This window comes from Actinia tenebrosa, unplaced genomic scaffold (assembly GCF_029948245.1).
Source record: "Actinia tenebrosa isolate PJP-AT-01 unplaced genomic scaffold, QUT_ActTen_1.0 PGA_scaffold12__29_contigs__length_12842862, whole genome shotgun sequence".
In the NCBI taxonomy this organism is placed as follows: Eukaryota; Metazoa; Cnidaria; class Anthozoa; order Actiniaria; family Actiniidae; genus Actinia; species Actinia tenebrosa.
This window is the reverse complement of record NW_028292572.1, coordinates 1511063-1524251: the sequence shown is the minus strand read 5'-3', so window position 1 is coordinate 1524251 and position 13189 is coordinate 1511063. Positions and strand designations below refer to the sequence as shown.

Sequence of the window (13189 nt, the reverse complement as noted above, 5' to 3'; positions counted from 1 at the left end):
TAATATCTGTGTTTTGACTGTGGGCAACTAGCATTTGGAAGCGTTGAGGATCTTGGAGGTTATATGTTTGTTGATTTTTGGAGTCAGATAATCGTCGTAGCGTATTAATTGCCTCCCCCCCAAGTGAACTCCAAAAAGTCACGTGATTGACAGTAAGCAATAGGTGTGGGAGGGGTGGGGAGGGGGAGCAGGATCAGTGTGTGTTACTCAAACCCTGAATCTTAAAGCTGGGGCAGTGGGTTCATTTCCCATCATCAATCGTTCTTACCAAGAAAATCATCATAGGAGAAGGTATCGTTTTCCCAGATTTGAAGCATCAAGCGCGGATTTGTCCTCTCTTCCTTGTAGTCAAGACTCCAGAAATGCTCCTGAAAAAACCCCCACAAAAACCAGTCAAATACATCAAAATTATAGACAAAAAAATTGCAAGTAGACGTTTCTTAATTGGATCAGGAGTACCCCTAGCTGACCGCGATTGGTTCAATGGATGAAGTCATCACTCGACCGTGCCGTGTTGTGATTAACGGTTGTATTTTTGACAAGATAGCTCTGAAAAAGCCTTTCAGTGTAATCATTATTACTAACCTTTTTACGGATGACCATTTTCTTTTCTATGGGCAAGTATTGGAAGGGGAACACCATACGCCAGTTGAAGTTCCCGTCTCCGTCAAGAGATCGATAATGGATGTCTGTCTTTTGCTTTTCGTCATCTTCTTTGTCCAACCATCTGAATGAATAGGGAAAAAATTAGGTAAAAGAGTCAGAGTGAATTAGTGAGTTAGAATGAATGAATGAATGGATGGATGGATGGATCAGGATGGATCAATTGAATGTGTAAGCATGAATGTGCAAAGGAATAAAAACGATGAATGAATAGATAAATGAATTAATAAATGAATGAAAGTAAGTATGAATTGACGTATTAATTGCTTCCATTCATAAATCAGTGTGTGATTGAATAAGTAAATACACAAATTATCCTTGTTTTGCGAGGAAAGACTTGACAGTCTGTGTCCAAAGATGAGAATATGTGTCCAGCAGAAATTCAACTTCAATCCAGTATTCCCGGCCACGCCCATACTCACGCTTTGACGTAAATGTCACTCATTTCTTCTCCTGTGATTGACGTCTCTTCCATGATGACGTCACTTGTGTTCCAGATGATGCAACGCAACACGTATCTATGTTAACGAGTCATTGAAACACATCATTATTGATTTACCCAAAAAGACAAGAAAATTACATGTAACAGTTATACTTATAGAGGCTGTGCACCATCAAGTGAATCTGGTCGAATCTGATTTACGCCAGAAAGAATTCAGTTTCCCAGGGAAAAAGACTACTGTTGTGCCTCCTGTCATGGCTGCCATCACGTGATGGTGAAGCCTCTATGCAGTCATATACCAAACTCCAAGCGATGTATTTTTTTAGGGGGAGGGGGAAGGGAGGAGAGGGTTTGATTTTTCATTAACTGCAACAGTAGACCTCTTTACCTTGAGTGTCATTCCCTAGAGTATCATTTCTTTGTTTAACAGTTGTGCATGAGAAGACACATGAATATGGATACGACTCAAACAAAGAATCTTATTGGCTAGAGAATGACACGTGTTCTGAATTGGGAAAACAATACGCCCCAGGGTAAGAGACCTATTTACTCACTCGCTAGGCTCTCTGGCAGTCACGTCAACTGATGACTTTAGTACTCCACCCTCATTTCTTGGGAAGAGATCAACCCATAGCTGAATCTTGCCCTGAAACAAAAAAAAAAAAAAAAAAAAAAAAAAAAAAAAAACGTTAGAAAAGTCGGAGAACAAACGTGTAATAAATCATACTTATAATCACAACGATTTTAAAGGATTAATGATGGTAATTGAACTGAGTGGAGTGCAATTTGGACCAAAATCATACGAGTGATTACAAAATTGCACGACCGCGTAGCGGGACACAAGTATGATTTTGGTCCAAAATTGCACGACACGAAGTTCAGTTACAACTTAATCACATCCTTTTTGTAATCATACACAAGAAAAAGACACAATAAAGAGTGCAGAATAATCAATATTTAATGTAGAACAAGAAGTAAATCAATCAGGTTTTTCCTGGTATAAAATAAACGATTTATCAGCAAATCATTTAATATTCATAAATAATGCTAATCATTCTCTTCTCTGATTGACTGAATATGAGAATTCTGTTCTGTGATTGGTTCTTTCAAAAAGATGCGATTAAGAGCTCTAAAGGATGTGATTAAGAGCTCCTAAGGATGCGATTTAGGAATTAATCGCACTCCTTTGAACCAATCAGATTGCAGGACTTGGTAGTGATTACAAAAAGGATATGATTAATCTAAAAATCATTTCATTATTCACCATATTGAGTGACCATCTTATTCCTCCAAAATGGCGATTACGACAAGTATTTCATGGCTCATTGATGTACATATAAATATTCATACTATCACCCCGGCTTACTAAAAACGAAACGGAAAGAAAGCGCACGCGGGCAAGTTGTTGACGCACAGGAGTAGGGAAAGGCGAAATTTAAACTGCATCCGGTTACTAAAAATAGCACAACCGGGAATTTACATGGCGCGCGCGTTATTAAGAAGCTTCCCTCTCTTATTTATGCTCTCTTATTAATACTTACTAATAGTAATCTCATATCTGTTCGATATTGGGTCATAAGTCATTAATAACTATTAATAGTTATTTCATACCTGTTCGATATTGGGCTGCACGCAGCTCTTAAGGGAGCGTGTTTCCACGTGTTCTGGAACCATTTCTAGCTGGTTTAGGACGTGTAGTGCAAGGCGCTGGTGTTTGGGTCCGAGATGATCATTTGGCTTATCTTCCTCATGGAAATCCTCTGCGAAAGTAAGAACAGTTCATCATGCATTACCCTCATCATCATCATCATCATCATACTCGCCATCATAGATCCCATAACAAACACGAATTAAACACGATACTCATAATGTGACAAGAGGCGGCAAAAATAAGCTGAGTCGAAGGTTTTAGACATAATTACCATCACCATCATTATTTTCATCATCATCATCACGGTATTATCATGGCATTACTGGACACATTCTTCATTATTCCACATCTTAATAACTGTTGTTATCGGTCAGTATCATCATCCATCATCATCATCATCATCACGGTATTATCATGGCATTACTGGACACATTCTTCATTATTCCACATCTTAATAACTGTTGTTATCGGTCAGTATCATCATCCATCATCATCATCATCATCACCATCATCATCCAACATCATCATCAACACAATCACCATCACCATCATTATCATCATCACCACTATCACTATCACCATCAACACCACCATCATCACCATCATCGCTATCATCATCACCACCATCATCATTATCATCACCACCACCATCATCTCCATCTGCATCACCATCATCATCATCATCACCACCACCATCACCATTACCACCATCATCATCACCACTATCACCACCACCACCACCACCATCATCATCACCCTAATCTTTATCAAACATTATGTCAAATATTTACCAAACTCATCCAGTTGATAGACGCGATAGGCAACGACTATTCTATCAGGAGTGCCATCCTTGGTTCCCTTGTAGAACTTGAAGTTCTTATCGTTCTTTTCACACCATTCTTTCAACAACTCCATTGGTTTCTTGTGATCTCGCCACTGGTTTGGTCCAGACCTGTGCAGATAATCACGTAAACATGTGCCTTCAAATTATCACGCTATTTGAATTTAATACAAAAATGGAAAACTCGCGCGCGTGCAATTATAAAGCACACAGGGCTTGGCAGAAACACGAAAAAATTGTTAGAAGAAACATGATGTGGACAGATTACAATATCGGTTATTTTAGACACGAACGAGGAAATAGAAAGTACGCATGCGTGATGCATGCCCTCATAAAGCACGCTTCTCAACCAATCACAAAACGAGAATCCTGACAATAAAGACTTCGCATTTTGCCGTCGTTCATAATACAGCTTGGGCGGCCTGTGGTTAGATGGAAGAATAATAAAATCCCTTTGCTCTAGGGAACTGAATTCTTTCTCATGTAAAACGATTGTATTGTTCCTGCCCTCTAACATGGCTGCCGTCACGTGATGGTGCAAAACCTCTATTGTTTTATGATTCAATTTTGATGTATACCAAGAGATCCCTTGTATATACTTACTCGCAGTAACTCTTTGGGAGCCCACACTTAGCATAGTATCGAGACAAAAGCCTTTGTTCAAGGTCTATCACGGTTTCACCGATCATGTCATCTCTGCTCAGCAGATCGTAGTCCATGACTTTCACCGTCAGGTCCTTGTGCAGAGGAATGACTGCATCAAACTCAAACATCCTGAAACAAAAATAAATAACCTCAGTCGGAAATACTTTGGGTTCTCTTTTCCGCCTCTCTCATTCCCCAAACTAGCCTCGCAAACGACCGACCCCACCCTAGACAAGGCACGGGTACCCGTGCTATTTTCATTGCTTGCTTCTCATAGACGTCTTTTCCGGTCTAAGTAATTCTCCCAGCTTCACTTGACGTCATTTCCTGTTTCGTGCGGAAAGTTCATCAGCTGAATCGCAAGTTTTCAATAAAACTGTTTTTGTATTGCTGACAGTGTTTGACCATCGTTTGGAGCAGATAATCAGATTCAGAGATTTTTTACCAGCATATTGCAAGTTTTCAGAAAAAAGACTTGGATGATTGAGCGACACAGGCAGTGTTTTGCTCGTCAGTATTAATCAAACATTATTCAGTCAGCTGTTTGATACCAGCACAGCAACTGTCCTATATTTCGCGGCCGGTCATAGCACTTTTTCGAGTTCAATAAACAAGATGCATTGTGGTTTAGCTTGGGTACAAGCACACCATAAAAGGAAAGATAAATAAAAGATATTTATACCCAAACTAAATCACAATGCACCACATTCACCATCTTAGAAAAGGCAGAGTTGGAAGAAAATGTGTTTTCATTAAAACCAACTTGACAAAAATGCTTGGAGTTTTGATACCTACTTTCCAAAAATTGAATTCAATGTGTTCCTAGGCAAGATAAACAAAAGATATTCGTACCCAAACTAAATCACAATGCACCACATTCACCATCTTAGAAAAGTTGGAGTTGGAAGAAAATGTGTTTTCATTAAAACCAACTTGACAAAAATGCTTTGAGTTGTGATACCTACTTTCCAAAAATTGGATTCAATGTGTTTGGTTTGTAGTTGTCTTTGGTGTCAAACTTCTTCTTGCCAAGCTGGACCACGACATATGGATCAGCCTGGACAAAAAGAAAGAATATAGTCAGGAGTGTATTTGCGAAAAAAAATGGCGACAAAAGAATTTTACATACCAATCCATTTGGATCCTGTGGCTGAAGATCTGTAGCCTGGAAAAACATGCCAATATTTATTAGTTTTAGAAGATTTTAGGCTAGAAAAGGGCATGTGTTAAATCTGCATGCTCTAAAAAAATTAAAACTTTTCTATTTTGACCCGTGCTTCGTTTTTTATCCTGTTCAACATTCTGACCCGTGCTATTCGTTGTTTATCCTGTTCGACATTTGACCCGTGCTATTCGTTGTTTATCCTGTTCGACATTTGACCCGTGCTATTCGTTGTTTATCCTGTTCGACATTTGACCCGTGCTATTCGTTGTTTATTCTGTTCGACATTTGACCCGTGCTATTCGTTGTTTATCCTGTTCAACATTCTGACCCGTGCTATTCGTTGTTTATCCTGTTCGACATTTGACCCGTGCTATTCGTTGTTTATTCTGTTCGACATTTGACCCGTGCTATTAGTTGTTTATCCTGTTCGACATTTGACCCGTGCTATTCGTTGTTTATCCTGTTCGACATTTGACCCGTGCTATTCGTTGTTTATCCTGTTCAACATTCTGACCCGTGCTATTCGTTGTTTATCCTGTTCGACATTTGACCCGTGCTATTCGTTGTTTATTCTGTTCGACATTTGACCCGTGCTATTCGTTGTTTATCCTGTTCGACATTTGACCCGTGCTATTCGTTGTTTATTCTGTTCGACATTTGACCCGTGCTATTCGTTGTTTATCCTGTTCGACATTTGACCCGTGCTATTCGTTGTTTATCCTGTTCGACATTTGACCCGTGCTATTCGTTGTTTATCCTGTTCGACATTTGACCCGTGCTATTCGTTGTTTATCCTGTTCGACATTTGACCCGTGCTATTCGTTGTTTATCCTGTTCGACATTTGACCCGTGCTATTCGTTGTTTATCCTGTTCGACATTTGACCCGTGCTATTCGTTGTTTATCCTGTTCGACATTTGACCCGTGCTATTCGTTGTTTATCCTGTTCGACATTTGACCCGTGCTATTCGTTGTTTATCCTGTTCGACATTTGACCCGTGCTATTCGTTGTTTATCCTGTTCGACATTTGACCCGTGCTATTCGGCTTTTTAACTATTGGGTTATAACAGACTTTTCGTATTTTTAACTATTCGTTTTTTTTACTTAATCGATTAATAATCAAGACAATTACTTTGCCTTGTTGTTGGTAATAAAAAATGGCGGTACCTCAAGAGTTGGTTATGATGTAAATAACATATAATGTAAAACTGAGGCACTTACACTGACGATGTAAACTCTAACAAGGCATTCTATTGGTTCAGATGGTGGGAGATTGGTGAAGAGAGTTTCTGGTAATTCTGCTTCTCCTCCATCGTACTCTGGCATCGGGTAAATACGGAATGATCCCTTTCAATGAAAAAAAAAACGCACAAAATTCAGAGAGTGACAACGATAGGAATTAAAAAAAACGATGTTGACGATAATAAGTGGATTGTTTGCTGAATGCTCAATTTTCAAAATGGATGACCGGATTTTTTCGTTAATGAGTTGTTGGTGACCATGCAAATAATAGTAGAGGTCAGTTTGTGATGTGATGATGTTGACGTTGATAATGATTATAATGATGGTGATAGTAATGATAAAGAGGATGATACTGAAGTGGCTTGATTGCCTACAGCCAAAATCAAAGGTATAACTAGTACATGATAACTGTTCAAAAAAGCAATGTTTCTGGCAGCAATGATTACAACCAATTGTAAACCCCCTCTCTGCCATCCCCGCCACCTAACAACCTAAAGAGATGATTTCCATTTATTAATATTGACTGAAGATACCTTAAATTCTCCCACTACTTTCTGCTGTTCATCCTCATCTCCTCCCTTTCTCTTCTTCTTCTTCCCACGATACAAAGGAAATGTAGCAATGACATCCTCGAAGCTACCGAATGTTTCAATTCTTTCGAGTTCTTTGGGATAAACCTGGTCATAAACAGTTAGAATTACAATCTGCCTAAAACTAAATTGCTATTGATTGCATTTGGCGTGGGTCAAGATTGTTTACAAATAGGTAAGAGAATTAGGTCACAATAATTGAACGACAAGATCTTTAAGGCGATGTTAGACAAATGGAATGAAATGACACGCTGCGAAGAGATTGTCATTTTGAGTTGCAAGATATTGACTTCATGTCAAAAGCTCCTAACGTATGTTTCCAAAGTCGGAATTTAATCCTTGAGAGTAAAAATTAAACGAATCACAATAAAACGTATATACCTTACAATGTTCCCCCATTTCAGACCACGTGTCATTCCCTAGAGTATCATTTCTCGGTTGCGCAGAAGACACATGGATATAGATGAAAGGGAGAACCTACATAGCACTCAGTTGATGTAAATGTATTCAGAAAATCTATCGTATTCTATTGTCGTTCCATCCATTGTATTAGTTGTGATTCATTGTACTCTTATGTATACATTACATCAACTGCTTGCTACGTAGGCTCTCCCATGGATGAAAATCAAACACAGACTCTTATTCTAAAGAGAATGACGCGTGGTCTGAATAGAGACTACGCCCCGGGTAAGTTGACATACCGTTAGATGGTCATATCCACGTTCTCGGTACTTCCTGATGTGAACATTACCGTCTTCTTCATCAGGAGATATTAGAGACAACATCTGTGTAACACATTAATAATTACAGGTATTATAAGACTCATAAACGATCAAATTGGGACAACACTGTTATAGTCTATGTCGTATTATGATCGATGTTTTTTAAAACTATAACATTTGGCGCAATCCAACCCAACAGTCATGTTGAAATACGTAAGGTGTTCCACAGGTTCAATACTTGGACCTATATTTTTGAGGTCACATTTACTTTTTGCTAATAGTACAAATTTACATCAAAAAGGCGGCATTTCTAGCAGTATTATGGTATATTATGGTGTTCCACAAGGTTCAATACTTGGACCTATAATTTTGAAATGACAAGTACGTTTTGCTAATACACGAATTTACACCCAAAAGTCGGCATTCATCATAATTCCATACTGCTCAATTTAATGACGTCCTTGGAGTCCCACAAGTTCAATACTAGGACCTTTCACTTACCTTCTTAGATTTTGGGGTAGCAATATCTTCTCCAGCAAGGGAAGCGTGATACTTGGACCACCAATCAAACTTTTCTTCGGGCTCCTATACAAAATATAAGTCAACAGTTTTACACCTTTTCAAATCAATTTGATCGCCATTACTATTCAAAGTTTCTCCTCATTCTAGTACCTTAGCCCTTTCTTCTGGTGTTTTCTTCGGACGTTTTCTCTTGGGAGGAATTTCAGTTTTCTCTTGAGTAGCAGCTTTGTTAGGATCACGTGGAGCTGGTCCGGGAGAGGGGGGAATGATCTGAGAACCAGTTCTCGGACCCATTCCCCGACCTTGACCTTGACCCTGACCTTGGGGTTGTCCTTCTCCTTGCCCTTGCCCTGCACCGGATCCTGATGCCTCTCCAGGTGGAGGTACTGGAATCAATTGGCCTTCAGTAGAGGTACCTGCGTTGCCTGGTGGTGGTGACCCCGGTACGGCACCTGATGGTTGTCCCATTGGTGGTGTCCTTTGTGGTGCAGGACCTTTGGGAGTCTCCACTGTAACAAATACAAGACGAGGAGTGGTTTCAGGGCAGTCATATTGTGTGGGAGAAAGAAATAAACACTATGCATACAGCCTCTGAGCTGATCAGCGTGTTATAATAATCTATGCATACAGCCTCTGAGCAGATCAGCGTGTTATGATAATAATAATGGGGTTCTTGTATAGCGCATTTTACATTGTCTCAATGCGCTTTACATTTATAAGTAGTGGAGGACTACGGGCTGAATTGTTTACTTTATGGGCTGCAATGTTAATTGCTGTGGAAGGAGGAAAACACTCGAATCAAAGAAGACACCCAGCAAAGTTTGCTCAGATGTGATTGTAGGTCCATGAACCCCAGAGGTAAGAGACTAACCTTCAATCTGAAGAGTCGATGGCGAAGGGGGAGGAGCGCTGCGGAATCGCTTGAGTGACTTGATGGAATGCACGCCTACAGTAGGTCTGCGACCGAATGTCCTGTTGTCTTGGATACGAATATTCATGGGTGGTGTGTACATCTCTTCTACTGGCAAGTTCTAAAGAAATAATAAAACAAACATTGAAGAATGAGAATTTTAGTGTATTGAGACATTGGCATACTGTAGAAATGAGTTTGTAGTCAAGGTTCACAGCGGTATTCACTGAATGAGGAAAAGGACTATTATTAGTATTAACAAAAACAAACAAACAAATGAACGAACATAAAAAAGTCTTCAATTTACCAGAATCTTCCTTGGTAAAATTGGGCGGCCAAAGTTTGGACATTTCTTAGTGTTAGTGAGAATATCAGATTCGATAATCTCTCCTCCTATCTCGAACTGCACGCTGGGACTTTTCACACTCGCAAGCTGGAACTTCTTCATGTTTCGTACACCCCAACAAAGAACCTGGAAACGAATGACGATTTACATATCAGGTGATGTATCAAATACTAAAGGCACTGGCACGTGTTGCGAGGGTTGCACGTCGTATTGGCAGGAAGGGTGTAAATACAAAATAGGCTGGATGCGAGTTCCAAATTACCGTTCCTCATTCAATCATTTTCTTGAAATTCACAAATACCAATGGTAACGTAAAAAATACTCAACTTCAACAATACTAACACTTTGAAACTCCATGCACCTTCACTGGAACACATGAATATTCTGCACTAGTTAGAGGCTAATCCTGAGCAACAGAGAACTCGAAACTGGATTATTTAAGTCAACCTCTTTTACACTGACAGCAACAAGTGCTACTTATGTCGGTCGTGAAATATCCAGAGTTAATTGATGGTTTTCACGTCGGCCATGTCAATGAATTATTTTGTTATATCCTCCAACATGGCCGCCGTGTCTTTTGTTGTTTAATTCTCTTGGGAATGGTTGAAAACCATCAACACGAATTATATATTAGATCCATGAATAAAAGATTAAGGGCAAATACCTCGACCACTGCTTTCTGTAGGACTGGTCTGACACGATCTCGCACTGGAAGAATCTCTCCATCGACGTCACGTGGTGTAGGAGGGTGGGGAAGCTGTGCCCCTTCATCCTGTTTAGACAGAAATAAGATAAATCCATCCATAATTATAAGCTTGGTCTTACTTAGCTCCACTATGTTAAGGCTTTAGACGCTCCGAGATATCATATTGATGAAGGTAGCTCCACGTATAGTTTATAGACCTCTCCTGCAACTATAACTATCTTAATTATACAGCTTCTCATTAATCCCATATAGGTAACTGTCCAATTATTTCCTTAATTGGACAGGTCTTGTTGATATGGAATTAATTAGGCAGCTATATAATTAATAGGTAATGGGATTTCATGCTCCCCAATCAAGAAATAATTAGACTCGAAAAATTCCTCTGACTGCCAAATTGGACTCGGCCTACGGCCTCATCCAATTTTGTCAGTCCTCGGAATTTTCCTCGTCCAATTATTTCTTAATTGGACAACATGGAGTCCTATTACATATCCTTTTTTAGTCAGTACAGCCCGAATGGCATCAAAAGCATTTTATGTGCCTTTTTAAAGTCCTTTTTGGGGGGATTGTCATCACAGGGTTCCCACACCTGTAACCTCCTTCCCTTGAGTAGAGATTAACACCATTGTTTCTGGAATATTCAATGTCTTACCAAGAAGAGCTCACAGGCAGCCAGGATTTCACCTGATTCGTCCTCGCCGCGTATTATTTGATGCCAGAGAAGTCTGCAGGGTTGACCTTCGATGCCATTCATTTTTGGTAATGGTTTGAACTCCGTACGACCGAGGAAATCATCTTTCCCCTGTAGGTTAGATGTGTTAATGAAAAAAATATTGTCAAGCACGAGGGAAATACAATTATTCATGAAACAAATAAACATCATCAATAACGCATACATTAGAAACAACGAACACTATACAGTACTACGACGATAAAGGCGAATCAGTACAGTAAACAAATAAAAAAATAAAACTTGAGAACAAGGCATTAGATAATGTGAAGATCCTAGTAAACGGAACCATTTTCTAAAAACATTTTATCGGAGGAGGGAGGGAAGGTCCGGTAATATATATGTATTTGGGGGGGAGGGGGGGGAAGACAATAATTCCCGTATAGTATAACAGAATAGGGGTGGGGAGGGGGGTGGGTAATATTCAGGGTAATGACAGGGATAGTTATACTTCAAGTAAAAAGGGTGGACAAATATGGTTTTACGAACAAAAATTACACAACAAATGTTACAAGAACACACACACACACACACACAAAAAAAATGAATAAACAAATAAAAGCATAACAATAAATAGACAATACGAGGCCTGAAAGGTAAACTAGATTAGTGCTAACCGTGGTGTTAGTAGGTGGTTTGGTTAGAGTGCTCAGTAGGTTAGTGTGCTGTTTTATTAAAGTTAGCTTAGATTATCTAATAATAATAATAATAATAATAATTAAAGATTAATAATTAGTTAATATTTCGTTTTCAGAATCTCATTAAGTAACGTATTTAACAGCCTTGAAAGCTATGAAAATGCTATGAACACGATGACATATTAGAATGTATATGACGTCATATTTGATTTTGACGTATTAAAATTAATTTGACGTCATATTTGATATTAAAAAATCTCTGGTTAAAAAGTTTAGTTAAATCAGTTAAAAGAAGCCTCGAAAATGACTAAAATTTGAATCAAATCTTTTTTTCGCACCAGACATTTCATGTTGAGGTTTCCCAGTTGTTGCTGAGCCTGGTTGAAGACAAACAAAACCATCAACGAGTTAAAACGAATCAAAACGTGTCTCCCTTTATCTCGAGGAGAGAATGAATAAATGGGTTACCTGTGGTTTCAAACAAATGGTTACTCAAAATTTGTTATACCAATTTCTTAGCGCACGCGTAGAAATATTCTTAAATGAATTACGTAAAGAGTAAGTACAGAAGTTCATAAATGGACTTCTGGTAATTTCAAAGATTGTTGCATTCTAATATTGTAAGATGAATCATTGAGAAGTGGCCTCTATAATTGGATCTACGTTAAGCAATTGTTAAACTGAATGCCTCAATGAATTGATAACATTTGTAACCATCATAAAAAAAATGTTGGAAAAATATTCAAAAATACTTTTTCTGTTGGAAAGTACTTAAGATAATAGGGAAACCAGCAAACCCACCAATCATTGTCAAAGCTTGAATATGGAACTCAGGTCAGTGTAACCATTATCGAAACACGCTGAAATGCAAACCAGCCAATCGCTGTCAAGCTTGAATATAGAAGCCAGTTTAGTGTAATAAAACAGCGCGTAAATCAGCCAATCACTGTCAAGCTTGAATATGGAAGCCAGTTTAGTGTAATAAAACAGCGTGTAATATCGCCAATCACTGTCCAGGAATCTAGGTCTGACTATACAAAAGCATTTTCACGTTTTTCCTAACGTCGTACGTTATTCTACGCGGGCAACTTAGTGTACTCTAATGTGCTTAACTGTGGTATGTGCATTGTAGACTTATGATGGTGAGTATTGCATAAACCTCTTGCATCGATCTCCTAGAGGAATTGTGTTCTGGGGGACAAAACGCATTGGCAGTCATTTTTTATGCAAAAAAATGTATTGTTTTGTCCCCCAGAACGATTCCTCTCGGAACTCAGTGGAAGAGATCTTTATCACTTGTTTACAGTGCATGTGTTAAAGTGTATTTATATTCTTGTGCTTTAGACTTTTTATGCAATTCGAGCCCTTTTCATGTT

At 38.8% G+C, this 13189-nt stretch overlaps 1 protein-coding gene across 2 annotated transcripts in view; it reads right to left on the bottom strand.

Annotated features, from left to right (window-relative positions):
* LOC116291256 (myoferlin) overlaps positions 1 to 13189 on the bottom strand; it is a 36947-nt gene that overhangs the window by 2419 nt on the left and 21339 nt on the right. The window contains exons 37-55 of one of the 2 annotated variants that reach the window (XM_031698404.2): positions 12152 to 12190; positions 11098 to 11247; positions 10404 to 10511; positions 9701 to 9865; positions 9355 to 9514; positions 8634 to 8992; positions 8463 to 8546; positions 7941 to 8024; positions 7183 to 7326; positions 6629 to 6754; positions 5372 to 5407; positions 5208 to 5299; positions 4201 to 4371; positions 3548 to 3708; positions 2717 to 2865; positions 1660 to 1751; positions 1086 to 1181; positions 586 to 727; positions 269 to 368 (exon numbers count right to left, since the gene is read on the bottom strand). In XM_031698404.2, coding sequence (XP_031554264.2) covers positions 269 to 368; positions 586 to 727; positions 1086 to 1181; positions 1660 to 1751; positions 2717 to 2865; positions 3548 to 3708; positions 4201 to 4371; positions 5208 to 5299; positions 5372 to 5407; positions 6629 to 6754; positions 7183 to 7326; positions 7941 to 8024; positions 8463 to 8546; positions 8634 to 8992; positions 9355 to 9514; positions 9701 to 9865; positions 10404 to 10511; positions 11098 to 11247; positions 12152 to 12190 — 2458 coding nt within the window. The remainder of the gene's footprint in view (positions 1 to 268; positions 369 to 585; positions 728 to 1085; positions 1182 to 1659; positions 1752 to 2716; positions 2866 to 3547; positions 3709 to 4200; positions 4372 to 5207; positions 5300 to 5371; positions 5408 to 6628; positions 6755 to 7182; positions 7327 to 7940; positions 8025 to 8462; positions 8547 to 8633; positions 8993 to 9354; positions 9515 to 9700; positions 9866 to 10403; positions 10512 to 11097; positions 11248 to 12151; positions 12191 to 13189) is intronic. The other variant, XM_031698405.2, reaches the window with a different exon arrangement.